A 24,505-nucleotide genomic window follows, 5' to 3' on the forward strand; every position below is an offset into this window, starting at 1 on the left:
AGATGGGCACTAAATTAGCCTTTTTCCAGTCATCCGGGACTTCCCCCGATCGCCATGAGTTTTCAAAGATAATGGGCAATGGTTCTGCAATCACATCAGCCAACTCCTTTAGCACTCTCGGATGCAGCGCATCCAGCCCCATGGACTTGTGGTCGTCAAGCTTTTCTAAATAGTCCCGAACCACTTCTTTCTCCACAGAGGGCTGGTCACCTCCTCTGCATGCTGTGCTGCCCAGTGCAGTAGTCTGGGAGCTGACCTTGTTCGTGAAGACAGAGGCAAAAAAGGTATTGAGTACATTAGCTTTTTCCACATCCTCTGTCACTAGGTTGCCTCCCTCATTCAGTAAGGGGCCCACACTTTCCTTGACTTTCTTCTTGTTGCTAACATACCTGAAGAAACCCTTCTTGTTACTCTTGACATCTCTCGCTAGCTGCAACTCCAGGTGTGATTTGGCCTTCCTGATTTCACTCCTGCATGCTCGAGCAATATTTTTATACTCTTCCCTGGTCATTTGTCCAATCTTCCACTTCTTGTAAGATTCTTTATTGTGTTTAAGATCAGCAAGGATTTCACTGTTAAGCCAAGCTAGTTGCCTGCCATATTTACTATTCTTTCTACACATCGGGATGGTTTGTCTCTGTAACCTCAATAAGGATTCTTTAAAATACAGCCAGCTCTCCTGGACTCCTTTCCCCCTCATGTTATTCTCCCAAGGGATCCTGCCCATCAGTTCCCTGAGGGAGTCAAAGTCTGCTTTTCTGAAGTCCAGGGTCCATATTCTGCTGCTCTCCTTTCTTCCCTGTGTCAGGATCCTGAACTCAACCATCTCATGGTCACTGCCTCCCAGGTTCCCATCCACTTTTTCTTCCCCTACTAATTCTTCCCAGTTTGTGAGCAGCAGGTCAAGAAGAGCTCTGCCCCTAGTTGGTTCCTCCAGCACTTGCGTCAACACTCTGTGACTAGATCCCCCCGGTGTGCAGTCTGGGACTGTGGTGGGCCTGCTGTTCACCCCTGACTCTCTCCCTGCATGCTCCTGCTTTTCCACTCCCCCACCCTTTTCTGGGAGCTGATCAGAAAAAGAAGCTACAAGCTAAACAAACAACAAGCTACAAGCCAAAAACTAGCCAACAAGCAACTCACAAGCCAATTAAGCCAAAACCAAGCCCAATTTCTGCATTTTTTCCTCAGGTTGGCATGTCTGACTAATACTCTCCTGTCTAGTACTCATTCACAGTCTGGCCCAGGCCCCTCTTGCAGTGAATGATTTCCCAAAAAAAGAAGTGCTGGGTGTAGGTGTCACTCTATTTGCAGATGATTGTGCTATGTGGGTTAGGAGCAGGAATATAAAGGTAGCAGAAAAGAGAATCAACAAAATGTTAAGGGAGACCTCTGACTGGGGAAATGCATGGGGTTTCAACTTTCCCCTTGCTAAATCCACAGGACTGATCTTTACAAAAAGGAAAATTACAAAGGAATGTTAACTGTATATGTCTGGAGAACAAATAGACATAGTTAAAAGATTAAAATTCTTAGGGGTAATATTTGATGCTAAATTACTTTAGAAAGATCATATAAACTATGTTAAAGATAAATGTACAGAAAGGATTAACCTGCTTAAAAGTCTTGCTGGGACTACTTGAGGATGGGGGGTGGATAGGAAAACATTGTTGATGATATACAGAGCCTTAATCATACCAGTTATTGACTACAGCTGCTAAGGTTTTGGGTCAGCATCACAATCAGAACTTAAAAAATTAGATTTAATACAAGCCCAGGCACTACGAATTGTGTGTGCTGTGTTTATTACAACACTTATATGCACTACAGATAGCTTCTAGTGAAATGCCAGTTACACTACGAATGAAACTACTGGACCTCACCTTCCAGGCCAGAGTTACTGGGAACTGCAATGATGAAAGTACCAAACAAACTGATGACAATTGTTGGGAATTTGATAGGCAAACTAAAGCACACAATGTTAGAATTCCACATACCATTTGAGTTAAAAGTGTGATGCAGCAGTTGAAAAACAAAGAAAAGTTGAACGAAGTCAAAATTTTTAGTTATGGCAAAATTAGTTATGGATGGAAAGTCAAATGTCCAAATGTTGAGTTAGATTAATTTTATAAATTTAAGAGTAAAAAAAGAGACAGTAGGTATTAAAAATGAAGTGTACCAGTCTACAGTTGAAAAGTGGAGTTGGTTTTGTCAAATATATATAGATGGGTCCAAAAAAAAAAAGAAAGGCAGGAAGAACAGGGATGGCATATTGTATACAAATATTGGGAATTAATACATCCAAAAGAATATCTGACTATGTAGCTGTAATGCTAACATTAAATTGGATCTGGGATGTACACCCAGCAGAAACAGCAGTCATTTTTTCGCATTCAATCTCAGGCCTTATGGTCATAAAAAAGGATGTCTCAGTATGCAGAAGTGATTTAATCAATGAAGTTATATTTCTAACAGAGTTAGTACAGATGGGGATACATGTAGCATCAGCTTGGATTCCAGTGCTTTTTGGGATAACAGGGAATGAAATGGCAGCCAAAGCAGCTAATAATGCTGTAAGAAATGGAAGGATTGATGCAGCGATACCCCTGAGTAAACAGGGATTCAAAAGCCTAGTACAGACAAATTTAGAAGAGGAATGGCAAAAAAAAAAAATGGATTAATGAAAAAAAGATGAAGATCATGTTTTGAATCGTGCTCTAGATTTGAGAATTATGACATACTTCCAGGCCTGGATAGAACTAACAAAGTGCTTTTGCTTAGAGTACTAACTGGCCATTTTGGCTGAAAATCCTTTTTGAATAAAAAGACACAAAGATGGACTATGTGTGCTCTGTAGGGTGGAAGAAAAAGAGATCACCTTCTATGGGTATGTAGGGGTTTTGAAAAAGAAAGGGAAAAGCTTTTTGAGGAATTTAAATGTCTTAAGTGGAAAAATACATGATGTGATATAGTAAAAACATGAAGGAAATGGATTATTATTTGAAAGGCGCTGTTACATTACTTGAAAGACACAGGGCAGAGCGAGAGGCTATAAAATGTTAAATACTGAGGAATTATAGTTGGTGGCAGCTACAGACTATATAGGCAAGTCTGTTTCACCATAAAAAGAGAGAGAGAGAGAGAGGGCACGGCAGTGAGGAAGTCTCCAGCCAATCTCTGTGCATTAGAGAGGGAAGTAGGGAGCCGGGGAAAGAGTAGGATCCTGGCAGCCTGGCCCTGAGGAAAGGGCATACCCACAAAAGAGAAGGGTGAAGCAGAAAAGCTCTGGGAAGTGGAATAGGAAGCAGTCCAAGGAGAAAGCAGCAAAGCTGGACCCTGAGCAGACATTAGCTGCGTGTTGTAGGGTGCCTGGGCTGGAACCTGGAGTAGTGAGCTGGCCTGCTTTCCTCTACCAACCACTGACAGAGTGGCATTGCCTGGACAATGGGTGCAGTGAGACTCTATACCCCGGCAGAGGAAACCATGAAGTGACCTGGCCGGAGGGCCGAGTCATGAAGAGGAAGCTGTAGCTCCTGGAGTGACAGAGGGGCCACAGAGTGAGAGAAAGGACAACAGGTTGAGAAACTGCAAGGGAAGGTGTCAGACCTGTAAGGGAGCCAATTCCCAGAAGAGCCAAGAGGAGATGCCACCTGTAATGAGTGAGTACCCTGTGACAGCATATAGTAATAATTAGCTGCTATTGAAATGTATAGTATTTGCGGCATTAAAAATGCAATGTTTGACTATGCTAACATAGTCTTGCATATGCTTTTGGCAGGGAAACAGATTTTGCACAAAGAAGATGGGAAAAGAATCCAAGCAAATATGCATACAAATACTGCTGGGTTCTTCAGCAGAGAGTTTTTGTCAATGATGATGTTACTGAGACTGTAATATTCCAAGAGCTTTTCTCAAAGACAAACTTTTAAATACATGTAGAGATACATTTTTAAAGCAAATTGCATCATCTGCAAAAATGCTAAACAAAATCCTTTTCGTAAAAGTACTTTTGCCACCATGAAGTGACTGTTAATCCTCTTTTATTAAAAAAACAGGCCAATTTCCTCCCTATGCTGCAGCCCATTTATGCTACACCAGTCATGTACATTGATTGCAGCAAGGAGCCCACTATCTCTTTGTTGCCAGGGGATGTTCCCCAACTGGAGTAGAGCAGCCATAATAGCTATATGAACATAGCCTGTTTGAAAGAGGACTATGTTAACGTGAACTAGGTATCTTTACATTTGCACCGGCAGCGTCTACACAGGGCAATTGGATCACAACACTTTGGTGCACTCTACAATTCACACCCTGAAATCTCTACTGCAGCATAATGTAGACAATCCCTAAGCGGCTAAAGCCCAGCCTTGTGAAGATGGAGATAACCCTGGTAGGTTGGGAGAGAACAACTGGAAGAACTGAAGATGATTACGTTGGCACACCGATAGAGGGGGTCTGACCACCTTCTGTGCCACAGGCCTGAAATTTAAAGGCCTGACTTATTCTGGACCTGCCACTGGTAGCTCAGGTAGCAACAATGCCCAATGTGACTTTGTTGCATCTTCTTATGCTAAGATGAGCGCTTAGGGTATGTCTACAGTGCAGCTGGGAGCATGCTCCTCAGTGTGGGTAGACAAACATGCACTAGCTCTGCTCGAGCTAGCGCACTAAAAAGAGCGGTGTAGCTGGAATAGCACGGGTGAGGCACCTGACTACTAACCTCCCTGGACCACCTGGTAGCCCAAGCTGCCACCTGTGTTACCCTGTCTACACTGCTATTTTTAGGGCACTATCTCAAGCAGAGCGAGTGTATCTGTCTACTTGCACTGGGAAGCATGCTCCCAGCTGCAGCGTATGCATCTCTATGTAGGGCTACATCTAGAGACCACAACGAAACTGAAGTTAGCTCAGAACATGTTAAGTGAAGCAGCATGCTGAGAGCACAAAACACTGAGCTGCACTGGCTGCTTATGAATGGCTCCGGGTGGAATTCAGTGCCAGTGTTGACATTTAAAGCCCAGAGATCAGGTTACTTGAGACACCTGTGTTTTAGTCTTTCAGTTGTTATCAGCTGAGGAGCTCGAACTTGAGGTCCCTCTCTAGAAACAAGAGCCATCTGGCAGTGCATTCTTTGTGAAGGCCCCTTGACTGTGGGACTCATTTTCCTCTTTGCACTGCAAGAGCCTGCAGTTGTTAACCTTCTGCACACTCTTTTGGGCCTTTGAGGAGATGTGAGGGGTAATGACATGTGTTCCTGGAAGGGGTTTTACCTATTTTCTGCTGATTGATGTTTATGAGCACAATATTTTGATACTGTTGAATTTCTACTTGTTTAATGGTGTCTAGACCTTAGGACAGCAGCTTATTTAAATGTTTTTAATTTGAAAGAAATAAACGGATAAAAAAATAAATACAAAATTGCACAAACAAGGCCAAGCTTGGGGGATGACAAGCCTGGAGGTTGTCTTGGTCTGGCTTCAAGAGGGGCCTGGGCCAGACTGTGAATGAGTACTAGACAGGAGAGTATTAGTCAGACAGGCCAAACCTGAGGAAAAAATGCAGAAATTGGGCTTGGTTTTGGCTTGTGAGTTGCTTGTTGGCTAGTTTTTGGCTTGTAGCCTGTTGTTTGTTTAGCTTGTAGCTTCTTTTTTTGATCAGCTCCCAGAAAGGGGTGGGGAAGGGGGCAAGCAGGAGCATGCAGGGAGAGAGTCAGGGGTGCACAGCAGGCCCACCACAGTCCCAGACTGCACACTGGGGGATCTAGTCACAGAGTGTTGGGGTTCTTAGGGATCGACTTGTTTGGCCTTGTTTTGAAATGGGGTTAGCCTGATTTTTGGCTCATTGTGAAAGTCAGGGTGCTTATTTACCACGTGAAAGTTATCAACTGTGGTACTAGTGCTGCTTCATCACTCCAAGAGCAGAAAGCTGCCTCTGGTGTTCTACACCACCATACAGGCAGGAATTGAAGCAACTGTTCGCCACAGGTGTGCCCTGGCTTGACCAGGAGCAGCAGCCCACTAGAGCCCTTATTCTGGAAGATCTCAGTCTCCTGTGCTAGGGGAACCCAGAAGAAGCACTGAAACCCCACTCACAAGAACAGAGCAGGACTGTTGAGCAGCTGTCCCAGCAGGTCTGGATCAGGGGAGAGAAGATGCCCACAGGTCCATGTCCCTGACATTCTCAAACGTCCCCCTCTCTTCCTGGAGGGGAGTGGGGAAGACAAAAGCTCTCACCTCCCACCCTTGGCTCACCTCTCCCCATGGAGGAGACAGAAGAACAGCCTCCTTCTGCCAGTTCCTTTCTCCCTATGGAGGGAAAAGGGAAATAATTTCCCTATGGCTATAAAGTCTACAGTTTCCTTCCCTGATATGTTACATGTCATGACAGATGAAAATAGGATTAATTTAAATTGTACCATTTGTAACAGAGTAAGATGCAATGAGTAGAAATCCATATATTCCAGATTCAACTACATCACATTCTGTGTTTACTAGAATGCAATGTTTCTTGAAAATAAATAAAATAGAAAACCATGTCCAATATTCATCATGTCATTTGTTTTGGATGTACTGCCACTGAAGATATTTTTTCTAGTATGCTATATACTTTGTATGTATTGTGTTTAAATACACCTCTCCTGGTAGACAGGGCCGGATTAAGGTTCTGAGGGGCCTAAATATAATGGGAAGGAAGGGCCTAAGTATGAATTACATATTGCAAAAGAAATTATGAAGTCATCAAACATTTCTCTACATACATATTTATTTATGTTAAATTAACAAATTTATTCTACTCTCACCTGTCAGGCCAAAGGGGCGGGGCTCTGATACACTCAGTGAAGCCACACCAGATGCATAAGTATAACTGGTTTTATTGCCAAAGTACAATAAGCTTCCCAGCCTTCACGCCTTACTAGATACGTGCTTTCCAGCAACCAAGCAAGCAAGAATCAATGCTTATGCCCCTTCTGCTACGGACAGTCCCAGACCCTCCAGCCTTGTCCTTGAGGGCTTGTAGCAGGCGCTGCTCCAGCATGGGGAATTCCTGGGCACCCCCAAGGCCAGGGTCCTCAGGTGAGACTGTTTGTCTAAAGCAATTTGCATAGCTGTTTTTTATCATCTCTTTCTAAGGGGGGGCATGTACATCCACAAGAAGGCTCTGGCAGGAAACACTACTGTTTTCTATTCCCACACTTAACACTCTCAGGCCCTCCTTATCTCTTTACTTATTTGTCCAGTTGAGTGGCTGCAAGCCAGCCCGGCAGTCCAAAGCCAGTTCACTACTAGCTCTCCCCAAACCATTCTGTAACAACAGGCCAAGGTAACTTGTAACAACAGGCCAAGGTAACCAAGGTAACAAGGTAACAAGGTAACACATCGCCACACTCAGTTCTTCAAACAGATACTTCTGAGTAAGAGGTAGCACGAGGGATGCTACGCTGTCCTTCTCTTAGGCCTCCTTCCTCCTAGGTAGTGGAGTGCTCGTCTGTACAAGGATGAACACTGCAACATTCCCCATGCTGCTCACCTCTTCCAACCTTGTGCTTCTACCCTCAGCTCTCCACATGGCACAGTGCAAAGCCAAGCCCTGCAGGTATTTTCCCCAGCTATGGATTCTACACCACATATCCCATCTCACTCTGACTGCAGTCTGAGAGGCAGCCAGCTTTTATTATGTACAAGAAAACCACTCAGGTGTAAAATCCACTGGAACAGAGGAAGTAGTAGTGGGAAAATTACATTGGATGGCATTTTATTTTAGGCTGTCTTGCTCTGAAAGCTGCCTCCCAGTGTTGCACTGGCTGAGGACAATGAATTACTGTTTTCACATTGAACCCAAATATTATTTGTGGGATGATACAGTTTGTGTAGTTAATCTCCAGGGATTCACCACATCAGGCCATTCTGTCACCAAGCTCTTCCACAATTGGAATTATGGAATAGAATCATAGGACTGGAAGGGACCTCGAGAGGTCATCTAGTCCGGTCCCCTGCACTCATGGCAGGACTAAGTATTATCTAGTCTAAATGTTTGATCAGCAGCTCTGACATGAAGCTTTTTAAGCATGACTTCTGTGTGCACCAGCCCCCTACGGTTTGCATTTGTTTGTTTTAAGCTTTCCGTAAGAAAAAGGTAACAGCTAGAAGGGACCCAGATCTTTAGATGGTTACCCAGTCATAACATTTAGCACTTCTGTACTATGTTAGCTCTTCAAAATCACTGTACAAACATTAAACAAACTTAATCTAATGCCTTTCAGCTTCTGAATGACTAGGAGTTGACAAAACAAAGCTATTCCCTGTTGTGTTCTCTGCACCCCTTGAACGAAAATACTTAATTGAAAATCAGCACCCTTAAAATCATTAAGGAGCTTTCAAAAGAACGTCGAACCAAGGTTGCCGTAGCGACATCCTCGTTACATCAGGTCTGGAGTTTGTTGAAGGCTGGTGTAGAATGAAGGGAGAGCTTCCTGTTTTGTTTGCATGTGTAAATCAAGCAGACCTTGCTTATTTTTTTCCCTTAAAGTGCTCAGAGTTTAGGGGAGGAAGGTAAATGAGATTCTGCTTATACCAGGTGTGAAAAGCAGAAGGAACTAAAATCTATTGTTGTGCAAAAATCTGTTCTCCCGAAAGTCAATAAGGCTACACAGGTATAACTGTCAGCAGGAATTGGCCTGTGTTCTCTTTCCCTTCTTGAACTACACACATTCCATGCTTACCCAACATTTTCCACTTGGGAAAGAAGCTGGTTTGAGTTGGGGCAGAAAAATGAGTACTAACTTCAGCTTTATTTAGCTTTACGTTTTTGGAATGAAACCCAAAAGAAATCAAAGGTGAGGTACTTGTATGATGGATTGAACTGCTAGAGAACCAGCAAATGGACAGAACCTGCCTTTAGCCTATTCAGCCAGTCTTTCTATCAAAGCCTGCTAAGAAGTGGATTTAAAATCCTTGAGGGAGAGGGGAGGGAGAAACTGACAACATTGTGTGTTGAGCTTCCTCCAATGCTTTTGCAACCCCTTAAAAGCCAAAGATGTGTTGGCTTCTGGAACTAGGCTGAGCATAAGGAAAGAACTTGGTTGCCTGTGCATCCCAGTACAGAAAAATACATCAACAAAAAAAATTGGATTTCTTTGATTTTTAGTACAGTTCAATACAGTATTGAACACAGTGAATCATCAATCTGAAGCCCCTCGATGGAAGGTACTGTAATATGTAAAGTACTGGTATCCAGAATGGGAGGTTTTGTTTTGTTTTCCCTACAAATGTGTGGGAATTCGTTCCTTATACATGGGAGGGATGATAGTTCTGGCTGGAGCTGATAGAGCGTGTGCAGGTTCTGTGCGAGCTTCCCACCTCACCGCTCTGGTACTGCCTCTCCCCCACCCCCACCACAGGCACTCACCAGTTGTTCAGAAACAGGATCCAGCACAAATAGATGATGTTGATGGGCACTAGGACCCAGCAGGCAGCGTCCTGGAGCTGCCTGCCAGCCTCAGCCAAGGAGAGGGACAGAGGGAGCTTCTTCCTTCCGTGACAGCTAAGCAGAGCTCCGGAGAAATTGGGGGTGTGGGATGGGGGAGGGGGAGGGAACAAAGCCTGCTCAGACCACACCCATGGCTGGCATGGGTTCCCATTGTAACCAGATTTTTAGTGTTTGGTCACCAGTGTTAACCGGATACCTGGCAGTGTGTTCCTGCCACACGGGGAGACGCAGACGGGAGGGAGCGGAAGCAGCAGGGTGCCAGCAGAGCTCCTTCCAAGCCACAGGGGGCTGCTTTGCCTTTCCTGCTGGCCGGAGCGCTCCAGCAGGCCTGCGTGAGTAAGCCCACTCCCACACCTCACCCGGCCCGGATGCGCCCCCTGCCTGACCAGTAGGGCCTAAAAATAGGAGGTCCTATCTTAGCCTGTGGGTTAACCCGGCCCTGCTGGTGTACTATGCACTTGAAAGGGTATGGTAAGAGGCAACAATGAAAAGCTACTTACCTGAGTGTGAGCATTTTTTCTTGAAGAAGCAGTAATATTGGAATAAGAGCTGACAGATGAGGTGGTGTTCAGGTCATCCGTGCTGAGGTTATCAAGAGTGTCACTGAGGCCACTACTAACTGAGCTGCTGTCATCCCAGCTGTGGAAAAAGAAGGATATCTATTTACCCACTCAAAGCCAACGGACAGGAAATGTCCTCAAAACAATAGTCTCTATAGTACCTTTTTTGCATGAGGTTTACACAATGAACATTAAGTAATATTTGGTAATGTACAATACGCATTAGTTTTCAGACATTTCTAATTAATCACGCATTTTCAAATGTGTACTGGTAGCTGTTCAATTAGTGAAAGACCAGGACGTCTTTAAAAATGTAGCTCTGGGCAAGCACTAGTCTAAGTCATTAAAAAAGGTTGTTTCATGCTTCATTGCAATCACATTCAGTACACTGGCAGGGAAATCCATTAAAGCTACCTGTATTGGTAGCCAAAGCATTATTAACAGCTTGCAGTACCCTATGGATTTCCAGCCTACAGAAAAACAAAGGAAATATCTCTTCTCCAGCCTAATCAACTGTCATTTAGGCAGCCAATAATGCCAATAGCTCTGTTTTCTTGTCTCAGCCTTTGTCTGGTGGGTGCTGTGTCATCAGAGCAAGATTCTTTGATCAAACATTCACTGGAGCTGGTTACTTAGAGAACAGAAGTTATATATTTCATAGAAACACAAACTATTGTTGCTATTGTCCTTTCTGCTTCAGGAGATCTGGGAAGCAGGCATGGAAGAGGGCTATGACAGCTCTATGGCAAGATCATCTACATATTCTCATGCAAGCCCTATTTTTAACCTGGAGGGGCTGGGGTACAGGGAGTTAGAAAAACTCCATCTCCAACTTCCTTACAGAAGAATTCAGAGGAAACTCAGTGAGGGGAACTGTAGTGAGCTGGCCTGGCCCTCCCCAGACACAGAGGAAGAGGGTGGCTCCACCCCTTTGTGGGCGGAGCCCTACCCCCTAGCTCCACCCCCAGGAGCCAAGGGATGGGGTGGAAGTATAAAGGCGGGACCCGGAAGTTCAGTAGGGGCCCAGCCACTGGAGGGGATACATACATCCCCTGAGCACTCGTGCTGGGAGGTGGCTGCAGGCCCGCAGAGTGCAGATGACTGGCCCAGACCACCCGGACCCCAGGATGACCTGACTCCGCAGGAGACAGATGACTGGCCCGGACCGCCGGCTGGCCCAACTCCGACAGAGCTTCTGCTGGCAACTGAGGCACCCACTGATCACCTTACCTCACTGGACCAGCAGTGGAGAGGGAGTGTGGAAGTGGCCCCAGGGTAGTAGACCCCGTCTGGCTGCAAAGCTGGCAGAGGGTCAGTCAGCGTGTTGGAGCTGAGTGACTTTGTTTCCTGCCAGGCTCTGAACCAGCACCTGGGCTCATTAACTGCCTGCAGCCCCACCTGAGTGAGAGTTGGAGCTTGGTGACTTTGTTTACTGCCCCGCTCTGAACCAGAGCCTAGGCTGATTGACTGTTTGCTGCCCTGCCTGAGTACAGGCTGGAGCATGAGACTCTTTGCTGCCCCGCCCCGAGGCTGGGGCTCCATAACTGTGTTTATTGTTCGGCCCTGACCACAGGCCAGAGCTCATGTCTCCTGTCACCCCCCGATTCCCCACATCAGGCGACCCCCAGAGACGTAGTGGGGCAGACTGGTTGCCCACAGACCCGGAGGAGGAGGAGCCACTCCCCTCAACGGACTACAGGAATCTTGCCGCATTTCCTGGCCCCTACTCCACTTGAGTATCTCTCTGTAGTGTTACAATCTGATCCTGAGTTTTACATCCTATGGGGAAAAACTCACACAGGGCAGAATGGGGGAGTTAAGGAGATTAGGAGAAATTCAGATCTTCCAGGTGAATGTCAGCAAGTACAAAACTGCCACAGAACAGATAAAAGTGGTGCCTGCTACTACCTGAATTCCAAATAAACTATTTCATACAACTGCTAGTATCATGCTAGAAAGAAAAGGACATAAAGTTATGTTTTGTATGCCTCCATAAATGAGAGAGTAGTAGTACTAGACAGGCAATATGATAGCCTCTCTGCAGAGTTCAGCCAACAAACTTCCATCCTGGCCGGCAGTTCCCTTATAAATCCAGGTCTGGATCATTCCCTCAGCAGTTTTATTCTTTAATATAGGAGCCAGCCAGTCCACCGAGTGTGAAAAATTCAGTCTATCACTTTTAACGTTTAATACTGAAATTCGATTCATATCAAATAAGCCCTAGCGACATTATTATGTCGGAGCCTATAGACTCCCAGAGTTGTAAAAGGCACATTCTGTAAGTCCTACACTTTGCATCCAAATATATTAAAAACTGGAGCTCCTATTAACAGGTTGAATAAAGCTAGACACTGGGAATCTATAGTATTGCTAATATTAGAGCAGGGAAAACAATGGAAAAATCTGACAATCCTTGTTGTACATGTGCGTCTACAGAGGGTTAAACCCACATATGTATTCATTACTACATGGAAGGCTTTGGAATGTGACAGTAGAAGCTACAAATAATCTGGATACTGAGGAGATCAGAAAGTTCAGTGCACTGGCCGGTATCCTAGCAGCCTCAGAGACCGTTACTTTGAATACTGCAACGGTAGAGACTCAATTTAGTACATGACTTCAGTGGCAAAAGAAACTTATTTCAGAAGGGTGAGAGCAGACTACAATACTGCATTCTCTGGTATTCAGTGTAAGGGTTACAAATAAATAGAGCTTCTGCACCATTGCCATGTCATAGACAGTAAACACGATTTAAGAATGCAGTTTTATATCTGATTGATTCTAAAAACATGCTGCATAAACCCCACATTGACAGGGAAGGGGCGAAGGAGGCTCTAAAGGTGTACTAAGGGAGACCGGACCACTTTAAAAGAAGGAAGCTGCTGTCCGTAAGGGGAAGTGCTGAGAAGGCTGTGGCTCTTGAAGCAGCAGAAGGAACCCAATGCCAGAGACTTCCCCAGCTCTGTCAAGAGTCTGTGAAACCAGGGGCAACCCCAGCAGCAGGGCTGGCTCCACGCACCAGCGAAGGAAGCAGGTGCCCGGGGCGGCCAACAGAAAGTTCGGGAGGCATGTCCGGGTCTTTGGCGGCAAGTCCTTCATTCCCTCTCGTCCTCTTCGGTGGCAGCTCAATTGTTTTTTTTTTTTTCTTCGCTGCTTGGGGCGGCAAAAAAGCTGGAGCCAGCCCTGCCCAGCAGGGGGAGACTCCTTTAGCTGTCTGTCCAGAAGGACTGCAGTAAAGCTGCTATGCAGGCACCCCTGAAGTTAGGGGGTGCCACTGACCTTGTCTCTTTTTGTTGATCCCAAAAGGGGCTTGTTCTCTGTTGAATTTGAACTTTTGCTGTTCCCCACCTGTGAACAAAGCAAGACGGCCTGTAAAGGCAGGGCCCACTGCGAGAACTAAAAGGCTTGGGCCTGGACTGGGCCGAGCCTGTGGTGGTAACAGAGCATGGCAAGGGGACCCAATCCAGCTAGAGAGGTGCCCCAGAGAGACTCTTTTACACATGCCTTACTAAGACTTCTATTTGTTTCCACTAATCATTTATATCTACTGCCTTTTCACCCTTTTAGCATTGTCTAATGTGACAGATAGGGAGCTTCACAGCCTATAAAAGCCATTATTCAAATACTACTTGTAACCTAGGTATATACTGTTTGCAGTACTGTCAAGCGTAATAACTGGAAATACCTTTAATTATAGTTAGATATTATCAAAGACAGTATGCCCTGGCAAATACAATCAGAAGCAGGATGTGATATTGATGTGTTGTATGCTGTCACAGGCACCATGTTTGAGTATAAAATACTAAGAACAAAACACACCCATTTTATTAAACCCATCTTAGAGCATTTCTCAGAGCTGGACAACTCGCAACAATATTTTTTCAATCTTTAACTCCAATTTTCTCTTTTCTTTACACCTTTAATCCTTAGTTGAGGATGTCACCATAAACCTTTCAGGAAGAAGGTTCAAATCTTCTAATTTATCTCAGTTTTAAAACTACGTAACTGAAGCATGTTCACAAAATCTACATACAGACAGTCTCTGTATTCTGAAGCTCAAGTGCCTTGGCGGAATTAATCTTTCAGATCATGCTTTCACTCTCCTATGGCTTCTCGGTGATGTTTCACACTTGTCACGAAGACTCACTCAGTGTTTTGGTAAGCTCTGGAAGCACTTCTGGCAGCCTTAGAAGATATGCAGAGAAATGTTTTACATCTTTCAGACCTTTCAGAGTTTTCACTACATATGGCTGGAATATTTCTCTAATCTCAAATGGTCAGAAGTCTTCCAAATGTTTAGGAGCTCTTGAACACAATTTCTGCCTATGCTCAATCCCAATTATTTTATTTTATTTTTGTTCCACTCATACCATCGTAGTTATTTGTTGGTTCTGGGTTTTTTCAGCATCTTTCCTTTGGAATCTCTTCAAGTCTGGTTATTCACAGTATGCTGAAGTTGAACTAGAAGCACACACAGAAGTGTCCTCAGCCTTCTTTCCCTCTGAAATTCTGCTGAGGATAGTCCATTAAGCTAATTATGTTGAAAGATGCAATGCTTTGCATCATACAGCAGATTCAGAAATATTAGAGATGGAAACACCCTACAAAGTAGGTAATGTAAGTTATTCTTCCTGGTAGTGGAAGATTGTTCTCTTGAGTGCATTTTAGCGCACTGTCCAGACTACTTTTACAATGTTCATGTAACTGCATCACTTCTCTTATTATAATACTACCATTGTTATTTCAGATTCTCAGACTGTCATAAATATAAAGGGAAGGGTAAACCCCTTTGAAATCCCTCCTGGCCAGGGGAAAGCTCCTCTCACCTATAAAGGGTTAAGAAGCTAAAGGTAACCTCGCTGGCACCTGACCAAAATGACCAATGAAGAGACAAGATACTTTCAAAAGCTGGGAGGAGGGAGAGAAACAAAGGGTCTATCGGTAGGAAATAGATCTAGTATGGCTTCTCTAAGGCTTAGGTTACCTCATTTCTGGATAATTAAGTTGTCCTGTATGTAATTGAGGACTCTCATTGATGGTAAATGTTTAGCTGTAACTATTATCAAGCAAACGTTTGACTAAAGACTGTGATGAGTGTATTATCCTGTAGAAAGTTCTCAGGGTCATACAGCCTTGAGAACAGGTCCAAGGATATTTCCTTTTACCTCTTGTCTATTCCTGGTGTTGGGAGCAGATACACACAGTAACTTCTGGTCCTAATTCCTTTTATCCTTGAATACACTGTTCACTGTCAAACTCAGGAGCATTTTAGAGGCTTCTGACACATTGTATAAGTCTTGAATCTATTTTTTCCTTTCTATCTCTCCTGCATAATCATAAAGGTGGTTGGTAGCACTATCTATTACTAAGGTTGCCTGATACTTCCCATATAAGATCGTGTTTTCAGTTGCTTGTAACTTTGCCAAAACTATAATTGTTTGGACTGAAATTTCTCAAGCCAGATGTCTATCTCAGGCTGATTTTTTTTTTTAAACTTTAGCCAAGACCGTTCAGCTGTTTCTTACAATGAGACTTGGGGAAAATAGTGTTTTGTCCATATTAAAAAACTGTGGTGACCTTTTTGAAAATTTCTTCCACTCCCATGCTTTGGAGAAGGAAACTTGACTTTTGGCAAGGGGATGGCCTTTGTATAAGGGATGTGCCTTTTTCTGTCCCCATGAAAATGTAGCCAAATGATAAACCGGGGTCAGCAACCTTCGGCATATGGCCCATCAGGGTAACAAGGGATGGGGGAACATTGACATTTGACGAGAAGCCAGAAAATGGAGAATTGGGACTTGAAGCCAGCAGTGATGCGAAACAGATGGGGAGGTGTGTGACTGGAGGCCAGAGACAGGGAGAGAGAGTTCTGATGAGGAGCCAGAAGGGGGAAATTGGGACTGGGTGGGCAAAGAAATTGTGGATAAGGAGCTGTGGGCCAGGAGTCTGGGACTGGGAGTCTGGAGGGTGAGACTCAGACTTACTGGGCAAGGAGACTGTGATTGGCTAGATGAGGAGAATGAGGCAGGGGTGAGGCGCCAGGAATGGGGAAGAGACAGAGACGGGGAAGAGACAGGGACAGGGTAGAGGGGACATGCTTCTGGGGAATGGTTAGAAGAGTGTGCGCCCCTAGAGCACAATCCTCTTTAGAGCCTGGAATGGAACCCAAGATTTCAGAGTTGCCCCCATTTTTCTGCTGTCTGCAAATACATGTGAAACCCAATAGCACAATGTGTCTCATCCCTCTTTACTGTTGGTCCACATAGAAGATAACAAAATACTACTGCTATCAGTTACTCCGTTAACTCAAGTGGCTGAAGTCTGTGTAGAGGAACTAAAGGTTCCAACCCTGCTGATTAGCAATGTGTTTTTTTCTTGTTTTTTCCCCCCATTTGCTTTTTAGAAAAAACTAGAAAATTACACACAAAATAACTATGTTAAAAGAACATTAGTAAGGTTGCAAAGTCAAGCACCCAAAAATTAGCAAATGCCAGAATTAAGGTTGCCTGTGTAACCTTAATGTGCCCCCCTTGCACATATGCATTGTGATATAGTCTTTAATTACATAATCATAACTATGCCACAGTCTTTAATTACATTTTTTCACAACTACCACTGCCTCATTCAATGCACTGGATGGAACAGAGGTGGTGATGAATTGGGATTTTATTGTAAAAGACACTGTTTTATGAACCTCTCCTTCATTTATTGCATAAGTTGGAAGGCAGGTAGTGAAATAGGCAGGGTACTGCAGGAAAAAAAGGATGCTTTCAGCAGTTGAATGCTGCCCTTCAGAACTGGACAAGGACGGCGAGTTATATAGGCCCGTGGTGCCTGTACTTCAGGAATATTCAGGGCCCGGGGGCCCATCTCCACCAATGTTTGGGGCTCGGTCTCAAATTGGGCAGTCAATATTAGCAGATGCTTTTGACCTTACTCTCGCTCTGCCTCTAGTCTCCATCTGTAAAATGGGAATAACACCACCCTTCATCGTATAGGGCAGTTGTGGAAATAAATTCATTAATATTTGTGACACACTGAGATACTATAGTGATGAGCATTATAGAAAATCCAATGAGGAAACTCAGTCTTCAGAGTAGGATTTGAAAAGTGTATAGTAAATAAGGCCTAGTCACATACACTGAACAACATGGAGAAAACGAAATATCTAATAGTTCATAGTACCCTTCATTCTGTGCACTGAATGGGACAAGGGTCCTGTGGAAAAAAAAATTATGTGATCATGTAAATAATAATTATCATAATGCATATGCACAAAGGGGCAGAATTAAAGTTGCATTGGAAACCTTAATTATGGCATTTCCTAACTTTTCAGTGCTAGACTTTGCACCCTTAATAATGGTCTTTTAACATACCTGTGGGGTTTTGTGCGTGCGTGCGTGCGTGCGTGTGAATATTTATCTATACTTACCTTACAGTTCTGAGTATTCCAAGGTTTCAGTCATACTCACTAGGTTATAAGCTCCATCCAAAAGCTTATTTCCCATGTTCCTTGAAAGCTGTGTAAAGACACTTCTGTGCACTAATTTTCCTAATGTTTCTCCTTTTGTTTCAGAACAATTCAGTTCTTGTTTCATAAGTTAGATGTGCCTAACAGATTATTTCAGATGGCTAAAAGAGAATTCTAGTTACTCCTTGCCTAACAAATCCTGCCAGTTTTGAAGCCAAAAATACCCCTTCTACTTAAGTGGAGACCATCACTTCTGAATTGTCTCCTCTTATCACAGAAGGCAGCCTACTAATACTTCATAAATCCAAATGCTATATGAAAAGCGCCAACTGCCTGAACACAGAAGACATTCCATGAATTCTATGAATGAAAAACTTGCTCTCTACACCAGTTACATGTCCATTAGTTAGCTTTCAATATCACCCTTCTCCTTGTTTCACCAGTGCTTGAACAGTGGACAGATCTTGGTATAGTAATCTTTTTATGGTTCTAATTGACCTGACTAGCTCCCAGTTGTTCTGGAAATATTGTGGGCTAATAGTGAGGTGTCTGAAGTCAACATGTGTATACGTGTGTATACGGTTAGACTGCAGAGCTGGATGAATTTATAAACATTTTTCCTACATGTACTGTCTCAAATTTAAAAATAATTTACAGTCAGATGTGCTGATGCTACTTTTGTGTTTGTTTTCCATGAACATCCAAATGACTGAGATTGACTTGTACTAATGGTCACAAAAAGCTATTTTTAAGCATATACACAAAAGTGTTTTCACTAAAATATTTGATAAGGGATCAGACATTGCTCAACATAGCAGGGGAACAAAGTTCCCTTTGCCAGAGCTCTGGCACAAAGGCTATTAAACAAGCCAGACAATACTTGACTAAACCCTATGCAATTACACCTGCAGACACGTGCAATTTCTTTGTGTCAGTGATGGAGGTAATGGCAGAAAATTACAGACCAGAAAATACGTCCTCTGTGTCCTGCACATTGTTGAATACAGTTTTGACACTCAATAAATAATAAGTATTAACACTGAACGTAATTTAAGGACTTCAGTTAGTAACAAGGACTTCAGGAACCCATGTTTTGTACAGACTGATTTTAGCTTCTGTATGATGAGTGGATGTGGTGCTGATAAGTTTTGCTAGCTCAATGCATTCCTAAAAATAATCAACATCTATAATGTCCTTTTACAGAAAAAGTCACTACTTGCGGTCAAGGTCTGTCAGGCAACACTGTAGGATGCAGTGGATATAGTAATTGTTCCTTCCGTTCCCCAGCCTTTATTTATATGAGCTTATATAAGGCCCTGAATTTGCTAGCTCAGTGCAGGTAACCCTACTGATCACTGCACTATTGCTTGGAATCTGTCTCTACCCTGGTGTATTTCATTAATTTTTGAAAGCACCTCAAGCCAGAGTGCCCTAAAGCTTCAAATGAAAAGCAGACCATCAGCCATATAAAGGCAACTACAGTCCAGTCAGTGTGCTACAGGGTCTGTTGGAAGGTTACTCTGGTGAATCCAACTCCCCGCTTTGTCAGTTTGATGCATTTCTTGCAAGTCTCATTTTTCCTTTGTTCAATCTTGATTTCATGCAGGCAGTTTCATGATGAAAGCAAAAAAAAGTCCCTTTATGCTTTCTGGCAAAGCTGTGAATCTAATACAGGGATATTAAACTAGGTCTCCATTGACTCAAGAAATTTGAGGAAATGAGCAACAAGTACACTGACACCCTAATCCAGCTAGAGAAAGCAAAATAGCTCTGTGTTCTATTAAAGTGATCAGTCTCTTTCTGATAGACTGTTGTCAATATCATGTTGAAGAAAATAATAGTTTTATTAATGGTGGATCACATGCTATCCTGAATCCGCTATACTGCTCTACTGAAATCTATACAAGGGGCACACAGCTCACTAGTTTCAGATGGTGACGTTTCTTCCTAAACATTGCTTTTAGCATTACTTCCCACTGATAAGGCAGCCAATTCAGTCCCCTTCTATTTGATCATTGTACTTGGCCCATAAGTTGTCTTTCTTAGGATATATTCAGTTTTAGAGGAAAAACAATACATTGTCCATCAAAATAATTGTGTTGTGCATGAATCAGGTGAGGTACTTCCAGTAGAGACAGGGAAGTGTTAGTACCATTATACAAGGCACTGATGAGATCTCAGCTGGAATACTCTGTGCAATTCTGGTATCCCATGTTTAAGAAAGATGAAGTCACATTGGAAGAAGTGCAGAGAAGGGCTACTAGGATGATCAGAGGAATGGAAAACCTACCTTATAGAAGAGACTTAAAGAGCTTGTCTTGTTTAGCCTAACCAAAAGAAGGCAGAGAGGAGATATGATTGCTCTCTATAAATACACCAGAGGGAGAAATACTAGGGAGGAAGAAGAGTTATTTAAGTGCCAATGTGAACTCAAGAACAAAGGAATATAAACTAGTCATCAACAAGTTTAGGCTTGAAATTAGACAATGGTTTCTAACCATCAGAGGAATGAAGTTCTGGGACAGCCTTCCAAGAGGAGCAGTGCGGGCAAAAACCTAACTAGCTTCAAGACTGAGCTCGATAAGTTTATGGAGGGGATGGTATGATGAGACTACCTACAATGGCATGTAGCTGATCTGCAACTACTAGCAACAAATATCTCCAAGGGCTGGTGATGGGGCACTAGATGGGGAGAGCTCTGAGTTACTACAGAGAATTCTTTCCCAGGTGTCTAGCTGGTGGGTCTTGCTCAAATTCTCAGGGTCTAACTGATCACCATATTTGGGGTCAGGAAAGAATTTTCCCACAGTCAGATTGACAGAGACCCTGGGAAGTTTTCCCCTTCCTGTGCAGCATGGGGCACGGGTCACTTGCACGTTTAAACTAGTGTAAATGGTGGAATCTCTGTAACTTGAAGTCTTTAAATCATGACTCAGCCAGAGGATTGGGGTCTGCAAGGGGTGAAAGTAGATGATCATGATGGTCCCTTCTGGCTTTAAGTCTATTAGTCTATGAGATGATTTTCATCGAAGACTTCTAACCTCAATAACAGCACTTAGACTCAAATCCTGCACTATATTTGAGTTATGCTTGGCACAACCAAAATGGGGGTGGGAAGTCACAGTAAGTCCTATGCCATCTTAGGATCCCACCACATAGGAGGAATCCTCAAGTGGAGCCAGATCAGCAATATTTCTATCTGCTTTGTGCTGCCAATGTGGGGGCCAGGATCTGGCCTTAAGTGTTTATGATCTGTTTTACAGTGACACATTGAGCATGTATTAACAGAGACATAAACCAAACTCACTGGTAAGGCCTGTTTTAAATTTGAGCATAATTAGGTTTGGCAGATTTCATTTTTATAATTTTGATGATTAATTGATTTTAATTAAAGATTTGATTATATTTTTAACTATTTTTATAATTGCTGAAAATTAAGGGGCTGGGTAGGAATTAGGGTTAGGTAGCACTGACCACAGGGTTGCAGGGGGCCCAAGAGACTGGGCACAAGGTGCGGGGCAGTCTGCAGTCTGCTGCAGAGGGCTGGAAGACTGCAGTCCTGGTGGGGCAAAGCAGAGACCCTCAGCACTCCCAGCAAATGAGAGTGTGGGTCCGGAACAACAGGGCTACAGAAGATGCCCTGAACTCCTGCAGAGCCGGTGACACCCTATCCTGCAGGTGTAAGGTATGGAGAAGGCTGCATTCCTGGAAGAGCAGAGACGCTGGGCCACGAATGCAAGGAGGATGACGAGCTGTCCCACTGCTGAACGGCTCTGTCCCTAGGTAGGAACCGTTCAGTAGCAGGGTGGCCTCTCCCTTGTCAGAGAACTTGTCCTCTGCCTCACAGCCCTGCCCAGGGATCCCAGCTTTGCCCTGCCAGGACCACAGCCTTCCCCACACCTTAGGCCTGCAGGGATTGGTGTCACCTGCCCTGCGGCAGTGCAAGGAGCCATACACAGCTCTTCTGCTATGGGCATGAGGGAGCAGGTCCATGACAGTGGGGCTGCAGAGCTGGTGATTCTGGATCCCTGAAGGCCCAAGGGGGGGAAGGGGAGAGGCTGCAGTCCCGCTGACTGTTACTGCTTGATAATTTTAAATGTTGATTTCAGTGTGTCAGCTGCAATTGACGTTTACTGACATCTATCAAATCAAATCCTGCCAAGGCTAAACATAACATTCTCTTTCGCGGAGGTGTCTTGATATGTAGGCAACTGCTCTTCAGTCTGCCATCTGGTGCTATGAGATCACTCTCCCAAGCTATACAAATTTCCAGTAGATGCTATTATTGGTGCCCTGACACCATGGCGACAAACGATTTAGAAATGCTTAAAAGACCACCCACCATTTCTGGAAAGTTTAACAGATACTGAGCAAAGCAAGTGAAGATTGTTGGAAATGTGTTTAGTTTGGATTCTCCCATATCCATATGCTGTGCCCACTAGGCAGTTCTCTTACAGAGTTGTTATCAGCAAGAATGACAATGGGAATATCAGAAAGGCGTATTTCCTTCCCTTTGGAGTAGTAACTTGCTACTAGCCCTTGGCACTGGGGGTGAGAGGGGAAGCTAAAATTTTCCCTTCTGTGACTGCAGAGGAGATGTGGGGAGGCCATGTAGGAGGCATGGAGTTTTATTCCCACTTATTACCTGAATGGCTGCATAGATCAAGCTACAACTTGGACCTTATTGAGGCACTTGTAAGAAACCTGCTGTGGCATCTAGTTTTGAAAACAGTATGATGTCTGACCATGCAGCTAGTGTTTGGTCCATTGCAGGAATTAAGCAGAAGAGTGCTGGTAGGAAACACCTTACAACTGGGCTTATTCTTGGTGATGTAGATGCATATTTTTATGTGTGCTTAATAACTGCTAGCAGATTGCGATTTCCTTACTATGGGCAAGATTGTAATGCCCCCTTCACCCTCTGGATAGTACCTTAATGCCACAAATAGTGCCACTGAAGTCAGTATGACTACTTGTGAAGTAAGCTGCTACATGTAGTGTAAAGATATCACAAGCTAGCCCCATGTTACTGATGTCACCACACTGCGCCAATGCCTGCCCTATGCTGTATGTGTGAGCTGGCGCTGGAAGAAGGTGCAGGGAGTCTTTTTGCCCCCCCTGAGCAAGGCAGCAATAGGGAAGAATGCCAGTTTCCTCAACAGTTCCATGGTCTATTGGTTATGATGCATCTCTCAGCCTCTAGACTAGCAGTGTACAGTGTATTCTAACCGGAGGTGCATGGTGCTCCTTTAGAGAGAGCACCAGTAAAGTGAGTTCTGCGGTGCAGTCCAGGCTGCTGCCCTGAGCTTTGCACTGTGCTGATCCTCTGCTGCCTCTGCTCCCAGCATAAACCAGGAGAGCAAGGGCAGGATTTAGCCTTGAATATAGATATTCTAGCTAATCCCTGAACTGACTTGTGAAAGCAGAAATGATTTCCCAGCTCATTAAAGAGAAAAGATAAGAAAATAATTGGACTGTTTTACTCAAAGCAACACCCCTCCTTATGTCCCAATATATCAACTGGCAAACTCTCTCCTTCCAAGTTCAATCCATCATCTATTAATCAATGTTAAGTCTTCTACTCTGGGCACTGCAGCTCATTATTTATATAACAGCGACAATGACCCTTAACAGACAGATTAAAGATGGCACTAAGTACATAAAATCAATACGTTGTTTCAAACCACAGACTGTGAGAATCAAAGTAAGAATCCAGCCAAAAATTTACATGGGTTATAAATTTTGCTATAGCTATTCTCCCCTCAGAGCTAAACGAAAACATATCCAGCTAGAGTCATACTTCACCTCCCTTTGCTCTGCAAGTGCAATGCATTCCTTACCTGTCAGTCCTTTCACAAGGCAACCACTGAAGTGTAAATTCTGTATTACTTCAGGGTCATTGATAGAAAACTATGTCATGTATATTTGAAAATAGATTTATTCAGCATTTTCACAGGAAAATTGTTTACAACTAAGAAAAAATAGCTATAAATATGCAGAGATGCTTTTGTTTCTCACCATTTTGGGAGTAATTTTCTTTCATATTTAAGGAAACCAACCGTTTGTTTAGGAAGCTCCAATTAGAAAACGACACCCTACCGAAGAAATTATTTCTAGTCCACAAATAGTAGTATAGTACATTTTTCAGAGTCGACATAGCCCTTTTTTCTTCTTCCCAAGGCTTTATAGATATTGTCAGAAATAATCTGCACTTAGCACCAGGAGAAAATAATTTGGTTTTCCAATTTGATCCATAAAATATTTAATTGTTTTTCAGTTGTTAATTTTATATATTTTGTGAAATCTGAATAGAAACAGCTCAAGAGCTGAATGAGATTCAGAGTTCCTTTTGCTTCTACTTGTCTTTGTATACAACTGTTAATAAAATATTATAGATATATTAGCGGGTCATCAGCTAGTTCTAGATATGTAATAAGAATAAGGCAAAAATCAAAAGGAAAAATCTATGTATAATGAACTGCTAAGGCAGGTGTTAGTCAAATGAAATAATAGATATCAGACAAAAAAAGATATATTGTTCATAGGAACATGCGATTCTTGGTGGTGTATGAAGCGGATAAACAGCATCCATTTTTAATTACATTTCAAATAGCCCATAGAAAATGATGTATGGGCTGAAGTAAGATGCAAGGAAATAATTCCATCACGACATGTTGACACTATCATCATAAACCGTGGAAATGAAGCTCTTGATGGAATTAGCTCCCTGCTGCTCTTTGTTATGTTTTATAAGATACTGTTTGGATCCAAGAATGCATTTAATTTTTTTCAAACACACATACAGACAAGTTAATTAGCACCAGTTGAATTCATGTAAATAAATGACAACTCCTAAAGTTCTTGGGCAAATACAAAAGAGATGTAAAGCAAACTTACTAGTTACCTTGTTACTTGGTTGCTGTATTAGCAATCAAAATAATTTCTCAAAAAGAAAAGGAGTACTTGTGGCACCTTAGAGACTAACCAATTT

At 43.3% G+C, this 24,505-nt stretch overlaps 1 protein-coding gene across 3 annotated transcripts in view; it reads right to left on the reverse strand.

Moving 5' to 3' along the window:
- NAV3 (neuron navigator 3) overlaps positions 1-24,505 on the reverse strand; it is a 366,054-nt gene that overhangs the window by 83,687 nt on the left and 257,862 nt on the right. For all 3 annotated transcript variants that reach the window (XM_084632115.1, XM_084632114.1, XM_084632113.1), the window contains exon 13: positions 9,984-10,122. In XM_084632115.1, the coding sequence (XP_084488241.1) occupies positions 9,984-10,122 (139 nt within the window). The remainder of the gene's footprint in view (positions 1-9,983; positions 10,123-24,505) is intronic.

This window comes from Lepidochelys olivacea (genome assembly GCF_965140295.1).
Source record: "Lepidochelys olivacea isolate rLepOli2 genome assembly, chromosome: 1".
Lineage (NCBI taxonomy): Eukaryota > Metazoa > Chordata > Testudines > Cheloniidae > Lepidochelys > Lepidochelys olivacea.